Source organism: Leuresthes tenuis, unplaced genomic scaffold (assembly GCF_036924035.1).
Source record: "Leuresthes tenuis unplaced genomic scaffold, fLeuTen1.0.hap1 SCAF_10, whole genome shotgun sequence".
In the NCBI taxonomy this organism is placed as follows: domain Eukaryota; kingdom Metazoa; phylum Chordata; class Actinopteri; order Atheriniformes; family Atherinopsidae; genus Leuresthes; species Leuresthes tenuis.
This window is the reverse complement of record NW_027325364.1, coordinates 21,708,300-21,718,282: the sequence shown is the minus strand read 5'-3', so window position 1 is coordinate 21,718,282 and position 9,983 is coordinate 21,708,300. Positions and strand designations below refer to the sequence as shown.

Here is a 9,983-nt window from a genome sequence, read left to right as displayed (position 1 = left end):
TGTGGCTAAGAGGCAGGAAACCAGACTTAACTTCTGTGATAGCATGAAGGGTTAGTGAGGATTTTGCAATGGGTGAAAGGAAACCAGGAGACTAAATACTGTGGAGGGAGTGATTAGTGAATGCGGTGCAGCTGTGAACAATGAAGCAGGTGACGTGAGTGAAACTAGGTGGCAGGGGAAAAAAATGACCAGAACATAACCTGAAAACAAGACTATTAAAACATAAACTGTGACATGAACATAAACTGAGACACAAAAGTCTAAATCAATCATTAGTGTTGATTTTCATGCCTGTACTCTTTCTGCTTTGACACATAAAAAAGTATGCCGTGAAAAAGGCATAAGTGTGAAAACAACTGTGCTTCGCAGCAAGTTGCAATTGTAAAATTTCAGCTTTTTGTTTTCTCAACTTCCAAGTCTTTAATCAAAGAAAAAGTTTGATTAAAGAGTCCGACTTTACTGGCACAAAGTCTTCAGCGTAAATAAGATGATTAAATGTACTTTGCCAGTAACCAGCACAAATTCTTATTTGAAATGTTTTGAAAAGTAAAGTAACAGTTTCCTTTGTGGTAAAGAGGGCATCACTGAGGTTAGTTGATATCAGCATCCTACAGGATGTGCATTGTCAACAAATGTGAGTGGTGGTATCGTGGTGGTTTTTGCATACTCTATGTGCAGCTTGGTGCATGTACTTGTGAGGAACGTGATCTTTTTAAATGTGGGAGGAAAAAAACGATGGGGTGATAAAAATATCTTGCCCCATCTCTTCTTTCCCTGGAGGGCTGCCTCCCCTGCTTTCATCCGGTGGCCTAGAGGGAGAGATGGTGAAGAGGGTGGAGAGAGGACGGAAGAAAAAACAGGACGCAAAAAAAGGAGAAATAATATTGAAAAATAACATATAATAGAGATAAATTTGACAATAGCATGTGAATAACGAAAGAGAGATTCAGAAGCAGAAGGAGATGGACATTGTCCAATTATCACTTCCCTTTTTTTGCTATGAAAGACCAACGGGAGCTTTGTTGTGGGTTTAAGAAAGGATGACAGTCTAGAGCTTGCTCTCTGTTTCACCCCACCCCTTGTCATTTCCTCTCATTTCATCTGCTCTTGTGCCCCTATATAACCTCTGACACAGACTACAACTCAGTCATAATTGTGTCAGGAGGACAGAAGACAACAGGTGTCAACAGATCCATGTGCCTCTGAGTTAGTGCCAAATAACTCAATTCAGAAAAATCCTGTATTTTAGTGATCTGTCTAGTATCCTGGGAGAAGAGCTCAGAACAGAAGTGCTAAAGGACTGGTAACCTGCTGCCAGGTGAACATGTTGAACCTATCAGATGTCATCTTGAGAACAGTCCTGTTGCTCCTGCTCTTGGTGTACAGCACAGGTGAGACCTGTTGACATTACCAGTAAATTTAGCAACACTTACAATATTGTAATGATTGTGTTAGTAAATGTGATACTTCTAAAAGACTGATTGTATGTGAACTCTTCTGAACTTACTGGTTAGTATGAGGAGAAATTATTCAGGAAAAATCAGATTTTTAAACAATGGTAACAAAAAGCTTTTGTACCCATTACGCAGGGAAAAAAAACAAAGACTTAATTTTTACAAATGGAAGTTAGGAGGTTGGAACAAATTAACAAAGGAGATGTAGACGCAGATGTTTAAACTTTTATCTAATTAACTTTTATCTGGTATTCAAAGGAGTGTTTCAGTGGGATTTTCTGGGAGAAACTGTAGTAGATTAATACAGACTAAAGCCTCAGTAATAAATCAGAATATTTAAATCAGTAATTTTGCTTCAGTATTAGTCCAAAGACCTGATTGTTTTGGTTAAATTAATGCTTTCCTCTTCTACTGTCCCCTAATAGATGGGAAAATTAGCATAATTACAAAAAAGCTTGATGTTCAAGTTGGAGAAGAGATTCTACTGCTGTGTAAAGGTAAGCAATTTATATTTCATCGGATATCTCACAAGACTTTTCAATATGAATGAAACATTGACCCCATCCATCCATCCATCCATGAATGTTTTAGAACAAAGTCGCACCTTGATTTTTTTACTCCCCTTCATCTTTCTTCAGCTGGAGGAGAGGGAGATATGACATGGCAGAAGGATGGAGAGGATATAGATGATGAAGACATTGTATCAAAGGTAGATGAGACCTCTTCTAAATTGCTTATCAAGAAGGCTGCAATGGAGGACGGCGGCAAGTATACCTGCAAGTGTGCCTTTGACAATGGACACGAAGATGACACTCAGACAACTCTGTATGTTTATGGTGAGTAACAACTGGCTGCACACACAGACCTCAATGATCAGTCTTGCTGTGGAAGCTTTTTGGTGCAAACTTGTATTGCTAAGCATAGTGGGATTTAGTAGCTTCATAACATTAGAAGTAACCATCCCTGCCTTGTCCTCTTGTGTCAGATGGTCCATCATTTGGTAGCACTAACAGCTACCATGAATTTCTGGAGGGCATGAATGTGACGGTGCCGTGCCTTGTGACAGGGCAGCCAGCGCTGGATGTTCACTGGCTAAGAGACAAGCAAGAAATCCCTACTAATGGTAAGAGTAGCACCCCAGGTCCTTCAGCTCCCCTGAAGGGCCATTTTATTATTTAAACCTTTTATTAACTTGCTTATGTTTTTATAGATAATGTACAAGTATAAATTCAAAACAAAAAAATCTTTGTGGGCAACATATTTCTTAAATGAAAAAAACACTGTCCAGTTTTAATCAGGGCACCAGAATCTGCTGAAGTTCAGTGCTGCGGTAGAAACTGCCATTACTTAGTCTTGTTTCTTTATCTGCAGTAACATCACTCAAACATGGGCTTCAGCGAGCAACACAACTTTTTATTTTGTGTCTTCCTTTCCCTGTCTGCGCTTCCCTCTCTCACTTCAGTAGGAAGACGTGTACATATGACATCTGATAACAGACTCGTTATTGAGAAAGTGAGGAGAGATGATGCCGGGACATACGTGTGTCATGCCGAGATCAGAGGAAGACCTGTCGTCAAGGAACTCGCTGTCTCTGTTGTTGTCAATGGTTCGTACTATTTGTTGTATTGTTTGCAAGGGTTTGAGAAAGCATCAATCAGCTACTGAGTGTTCTTTTGAATATATACTATCAATGATAGTATATATTAGTTCCAATCATGTAAATAAATGTCCTAAAATGGCCTCATCCTGCAGCTCCTCCTACTGTGCGCCTGACAGAAGAGGTAAAAAAAGTGATTGCCGGGCCTGAAACCAATGTCTCCCTAATTTGTTTGGTGGATGGTCTACCAAAACCCAACATCACCTGGAGCATGTAAGCCCTGATTTTATGTATGATTTATGCATGATAAAGGGATCTGAATCAGTTCTTTCTATATATAAAAATAATTTTATTTTTTTATATGTATATCAAGTGTATAAATTCAGTTTGTCTTTTTCAATGGCAACCTTGTTTGGAGACAGTTTACCATCAGTAACAATGAGTGGGTCATGTTGTGTTGTTATTCCGATTGGTGCCAGATTATGCTTAAGAGCTTTCTTAATGTTTATGTGTGTATGTGTGCGAGCTTGTCTGTGTGCATGCAAAGCAGAAGAAAGGAAATGTCCTTATCAACTTTGTTAATATTCTGTGGCCCAATCTGTTTTACCTCCAATCTTTTCTCTGCTTGCCTCTCCTGGTCTTTGTTTTTTCAAGGTGACCCATTTTATATGTTTTGATTCCACATAACATCATTACAAAACTGAACTGTATTTTACTCTTTATCTCCTACTCTTAGGCCGGTGGCATTTGACCCCTTGCATCACAGATTCAACTCAGACCGCAGCCAGCTGACCATACAGTCTGTTGTCAGGGCTGACTTTGGGGAGTATGTCTGCACAGCCACCAATAAGATTGCAGAGAACAGTGCCACTATTATGCTTCATGTCTTTGGTTGGTTTCATTCTATATCATTTTAATATATATAGTATTGTACTGTAGTGGAAACATGATCTTGATGATGGTTCTTTTTCATTTCAGAGGCACCAGAGGTGTTTGTGTCAGTAGATAAGGTCAATGTGTCAGTGGGTGAGAGAGTATCTGTGTCTTGCAACATATCTGGCCATCCTCAGCCTGAGCTACACTGGCTCAACAAGCAAAATTGGCAGGAACTGGTAAGAATGCATGGACTGATACCTAAACTGTAACTGAAAACTATTTCATGAAACAACACATTTTATAGTTTCAATATAATTACAGGTCATTTGATGTTCTAGTGATGCTGTTGTATCAAAATCATTCTAACTAATTATTTCCCAACTATTCTGTTCACGATGTGCATGATGATCTGCAAATACTGTACCTCTAGTTTTTGAGCTCATCCTTCTTCTTTCTGTAAGGATTCAACTTCTGGTCGTGTCCGTGTGGTTGAAGGCATGTTGGAGATTGATGAGGTAGTGCCCTCTGATGGTGGATTATACTCCTGCATGGCTGTCAGCATTTCTGGAAACGCATCGAGAGATGTTGCAATATACTGTAAGAGTTTATGTCTGTCTGTATTAAATGAAGTAAAAGTAGATCCATTCTTTATTGATCAACAAGCCTCTAATATGTTTTTTTTTTTTTTTCCGCCCTGCTGCCTGACCCACAGCTGTGCCCGGGCCCCCTCATTACCTGTCAGTCTCCCCTGGTCCGACCTCTGTCTTCTTCTCACTCAAAACTCTCCCCATTAGTGGGGGAACGCCGATCACAAGTTTTGTACTGCAGTGGAAGCAAAATGCAGCAGAACAGTGGGAACGTACTATCGTCCCAGCTTCAGGTGAAACATCTGCCGTGAATGCATCACTCATCATTACTATTTAAATCTATTTTCACCATAAACTTATGTTCCTTGATTTGCATGTTTTTTTTAGATCCCTTAGTTATCACCACACTCAAGCCATACACGTTGTACACAGTACGTTTGGCAGCACTGAACATGGTGGGACAAGGACAGTTCTCGGATGAACAGAGCGTCCGCACTCACGGAATACGTAAGTTTTGAAATGTTTATGTGCTTTTCATTTTCATCTGCCATTGTTATTTTGTCTTATTCATCCCTCATTTGTCAACATTTTTTTTTTACATTTTCAAACCATCATTTTCTGCTGCCTGCTGTTGACTAATGCCGGCGATGACATCATGTAATCCACTGTCATCCATTCTCAGAAGGTAAAGTGCTCACAGCTACTTACATAACTGAAATCTGGATGTATTCTAGGAAAATACAACTAAATGCAATAGGTGTTGACACACGATTACTGCTATTAAATTTGGCTATAATTTATCCCTTCCTGCTCCTGGCTATAGGTGAACCAGACAGCCCAGTTTTGTCCACTGATAAGATGAACATAGAGGGCAACTCTTTCTCTGTTCCTCTCAATCAGAAAGATGATGGTGGATCCCCTGTGCTGCACTTCAGTGTTCGATACAGACAGGTGGGAGACAGACTGTATTCATCTCCATGTTTACCTCCATCATATCATGCCCCCACCAATTCTTAAGTTTCCTGTGTACTTTTTAACAGGACGAAGAAGGAACTGAGTGGAAAGAAATGCAGTTGCAATCCAATGCTGACTCTGTCACCCTAAAAGACCTTGCTTTTGGCTCAGGATATCAACTGGAAATCACAGCAGTCAACACAAATGGTTCCTCTATGCCCGCCACATTCAACTTTACAATTGCAGAAAAACCTGGTATGTTGCCTCCAAACAGCTACTTTGTGAAAATGTAGCTCAGGATATTACCTGAAGAACATCACCATACATAGCTTTGATAAATTTGGACAGCATTTCTATTGGCAATAAAACTTTTTTTTCATAGGACATTTGCGATACCTTCATTTTTGGTTATTTAGTGTTTTTTCCCCTCCTATTCAAGTGAGCACCAGCATGACCAAAGGCAGTGTGGTTGGCATCGTCATGGTGATCTTCCTTGTGGTATTCCTGGTGGTAGACGCCACCTGCTGCTACAGAAATCGCTGTGGCCTGCTCATGTCCATTGCAGTGAAAGTGTTTGGAAAGGTTCCAGGCCTCAAAATGGTTGAAGACGGAGAGGGAACCACTAAAGGGTAAGCAGGTGTTTAACAAAGAAATATTCAAATATCGTGTATTCATGTTTGTCAGCATCATAATTCAAACACTTATGTACTCTGGCTGCAGAGAGCTAAATCTGAAAGGTATAACCACTCCAAGAGGCAGCATTCAACAAACAGTGGCTCAGACACTGAGCAAGGAGGGTGGACAGCTCACAGAGGTCACCTGCGACAAAGCTCCCCTCACCAGACATGAGTATGTTCATTCTTTTACGTACTTCAAATCCACAGAGATGAACAACAGAGTCAATGTTGAGAAAAAATTATAGCACTAAATTTTTTGTATTCAGTTTTTTTTGGTTTTACTTTAACCTGTCACTTATATTTTTGCACCCACAGGAAAACACAAATTCCCACTGTTGATGCGTGAAGCCAGAAACTGAGGAGATGGAGTATAAACTAGTGACAATTTTCTGTACAGTGAACAAGAGAAGAAGTCCTATAATCCCAGCTGCTATGGGAAAGTCCACACTAGGAAGCTGACTGACTTGGTCAAAGTGTGTTAAAAGTGGACTGATCCAGCCCGCTGTACTGTTAAAGTGAGGATTATGTGAGCCTGTGTGTAGTGTTCTTCTTTTTCTTTGCTCCAATTTAGATGACTTTAATGATTTTTTTTTTGGTTTGTTTACTGTAGAACACTGAATATAAAGGAATATGTGCTGATATTTATTGCTTGTTAATGTAAACCATACAATAACCAAATGAGAGTTGTTGATGATTCCTTTTTTTTCTTAACAAATCTAATGCTGTGCTGTTTAGCAGTTTTTTGTGAGACTATTTTGGATGATCCCAGCATGTAAGTTATTTTGCATTCGTACCCTTTAATATTATTTGCTGTAGATTAGAATGTTCACAGGACAATGTTTGATTCTCCTACAGCTTTTCTGTTTTCAAAAGGCATGATTGCAGATTCACTGACTACTGATGTTGTTGTAACACTTTATTTAACACTGTAGATTGCTGTGTATACACATGTTACATCGTTCATATTTGTTGTTGAGAAACCTGTAAAACAGCTTTATGTATTTTTCTGTTCACCACATGAATGTTTTTAGCTGCATCTCTCTCAGACAATAAACACTATAATGCATTGGCTACAAATGCATACATTTAAGAGAAAATGAACTATTTGTACTAATTATTACACTCAGACGAGTTCAGAAAGAACAGAAAGAACTCCTTTTAAAGAGACTTGTTTTGTTTTGAAATCAAATCCAAAGCAGGATTACTGAACATGTTAATTTTAAAGTAAGTTTTATTTCTTTGCTCTCTGGCTTCCTTAAATTGTGGGATGTAACACCACTGTCATAAAAACAGATTTCCACGTGAGCGCTGCAAATGTACAGCCATAAACATGAATTTGTTGTCATGTTGAAGAGGCCACAAAGAAGTCATTAAAAGCTCACAAATATGTCAAGCAACCGTAAAGTGGCTCTGGAAACCAAAGTCATAAACTGTGGCATCTCAACCCCCCCGGGGCGCCTGAGGGTAGTTTCAGGTGAACCCACACTGAAAATAGCTGAGTAGTTCTACAAAGGCTCATGGGCTTCACAAACTGTTAAGTTTGCCAATCCCGTATCTAATCACTTTGATTTTAGCAGCAAATACATTGTTTCTTTGTTTGTTTTTATAGATAAACTAGACAGCTGGCATGGGGTCCAACTGCTCATTGCTAGCTCAGTGAGCTTATGTTAGTCTTTTAAAACACTGAATTTCCTCAGGAAATAACTGATATCTAACTTTCTGTTGTCCTCATACTAAATTTTTTCCATCTGTTTACAAAGAGGATAAACAGCGGATTCCGTTGATTATTCCATGTTTAAAAAGTTCAAAATAGATAAGAAAGGTTCTATAAACTATAGCCAACTAGTGAGCAGAACGGGCTGTGCTCAGACCGTGTGATGCATTTAGCAAGAAAACAAAAAGCAAAGCAGGAATTTGAGGTTGACCTGATAGGGTGCAGAGGCCCAGTAAGGAGAAAAAGATTATAAAAATTTATTTTTTTACATTATCTTTTGGGTGAACCAACCTAACTACATATAGTGCATGCAGGAAGCTTTGGATTTTTCTCAACTCTTTACATTTCTGGTTCGTCTTATAATATATTTGATTCTATGTATCTTCATCAGTCTGCAAAGATTACTTATGTGGACGTTTTTCATATTCTTCTCGACAAGAGTGCAGCCATTTTCAGAGGTGCTCAACTGGTTTCAAGTCGAACTTTCAGCTGTCACCCCAGATTCATAGTGACCCTTAGGTGGCAAATATGGCTGATACAGTTCAAAACAAAAATTCCATCATCTTGTGCCTGAAGTCCAAAGCACTCTAGGAAATGTGTTAACGGATGATACTGCCACCACCACGTTTGACCGTGTGGATTGTTTTAATGAGGTGATACTCAGTGAAAGTGATAGTGCCTGGTTTCCTTAAAACACATGCTGTTTGTTTGTTAGTTTTTTTTTGTGATAATTGTGACCAAATATTTCAATCTTTCTTTTCTGTTTAATCATATCTTGGTCTTAGATTTATTTGAGTTTGTTTTGGCAAAATCCTATTGTGCTGTCAGCTGCCTTTCAGAGCAGAATGGCATTGGTCTGGCCTCTCAGTTTTAAAAGGTCTAAAAAACTTTCTGTACAAACTGAGCAGTACAATTAGGATCCTGGTGCAACACTTAGACATGATATACAGTAGATATACCTTAAGCTATCGTCTTTAAGGAATGATCTGAACTGTGTCTGAGACTGTCTTTAAACATTCAGCAACATAACAAATTTTCAGTGTGTGAAGATAGACACACTGACACCCAGATGCAGCTCACCAAAGGAGACCTAAGTACTAAGATACAAAAGTTAATTTTGTGGCTTGAATGGCTGGAATCATTCTCTGGATGTTTCTCATGAATAGATGAAGAATGTCACCATTCTCTCTACCTTTTTGATTCTGATAACTTACTTTTAATTGGCATATGCTTGTGAGGACCGATGCTGTTAAAAATTAAAATTTGATTTTTAGTTTTGAGGGAAAAAGGCATAATTCACAATCAATTTGAGCACAGAACAGAAAGTGTGGACTTGCACCTGACGTTGCAAGAGGGGGCCTTTGCATTGTGAAAAGCTTTCACACGGCAACAATGTTGTTGCACACGTAAAGAGGATGATGAAATTGCTAAAACTCTTTTGCCAGTATTTACTTTAAGATCACTAACAGGAGGAAGTTGAGATCTTAGTCACTGACAATTAATGTGGCAATCAAGATCCTCAGCATGCTGATGGATGCATGACACATTATTTAACTGTTCCGTCTTTATCATAATTTCTTCTACATTCAGTCGTAATCTATTATTCAATTATATCAAAAGCTTTTTAAGACAAAATCGTACCTACTTATTACAGGGGTTTCATGCAAAGACGATATTCCTTTTAGTTTTACGCCCATGTTGCTATTCTGAGAGTGGAATGTATTTTCTGACAGAATTACATTGTTCTTACAATTTTTTTCCAATTATTTTAGAAATAGACAAAATCAAAGAAATAGTTATGTATTTAGAAGATGTATTATATTTTCAAATTATGTAAAGAAGATTTTGGCTGCTCGCTTGGAAATTTGTCAGCAGCTTTTTCCACCAGATAATATTTTAAAGTTTCGAACCAACTCATCCATTTACAGCTGAAAAATGTATTTCTTTGAGTTTTAAGTTTTATGGTTTCGGTTTTATTCCTAAGTATAATACATTACCATGAAACTATCCCATACCAGTTGAAAACTTAAATGGAATGCCCTCTTAAGTTTTTGCCTGCTATCTCTAATAAACCGTTTATGGTACAATATAGCCTTAATTTAGCCTTGTTACAATATAGCCAAT

General features: G+C 38.4%; 1 protein-coding gene across 3 annotated transcripts; it reads left to right on the top strand.

Moving 5' to 3' along the window:
* The first annotated feature begins 1,217 nt into the window (after window positions 1-1,217).
* ncam3 (neural cell adhesion molecule 3) lies at window positions 1,218-6,701 on the top strand. 3 transcript variants are annotated; one of them, XM_072394727.1, is made up of 17 exons: window positions 1,218-1,391; window positions 1,880-1,951; window positions 2,093-2,290; window positions 2,440-2,577; window positions 2,920-3,060; window positions 3,207-3,324; window positions 3,788-3,942; window positions 4,030-4,163; window positions 4,389-4,524; window positions 4,640-4,807; window positions 4,902-5,021; window positions 5,197-5,214; window positions 5,338-5,465; window positions 5,555-5,723; window positions 5,908-6,097; window positions 6,189-6,317; window positions 6,461-6,701. In XM_072394727.1, exons 1-17 carry the CDS (start codon window positions 1,325-1,327, stop codon window positions 6,489-6,491), a joined length of 2,112 nt encoding a protein of 703 aa, XP_072250828.1. In that variant the 5' UTR covers window positions 1,218-1,324; the 3' UTR covers window positions 6,492-6,701. The 3 variants fall into 3 exon arrangements, with proteins under 3 accessions (XP_072250828.1, XP_072250827.1, XP_072250829.1); XM_072394726.1 differs by having other exon boundaries at window positions 2,917-3,060; XM_072394728.1 differs by lacking the exon at window positions 5,197-5,214 and having other exon boundaries at window positions 2,917-3,060.
* The last annotated feature ends 3,282 nt before the right edge of the window (window positions 6,702-9,983 follow it).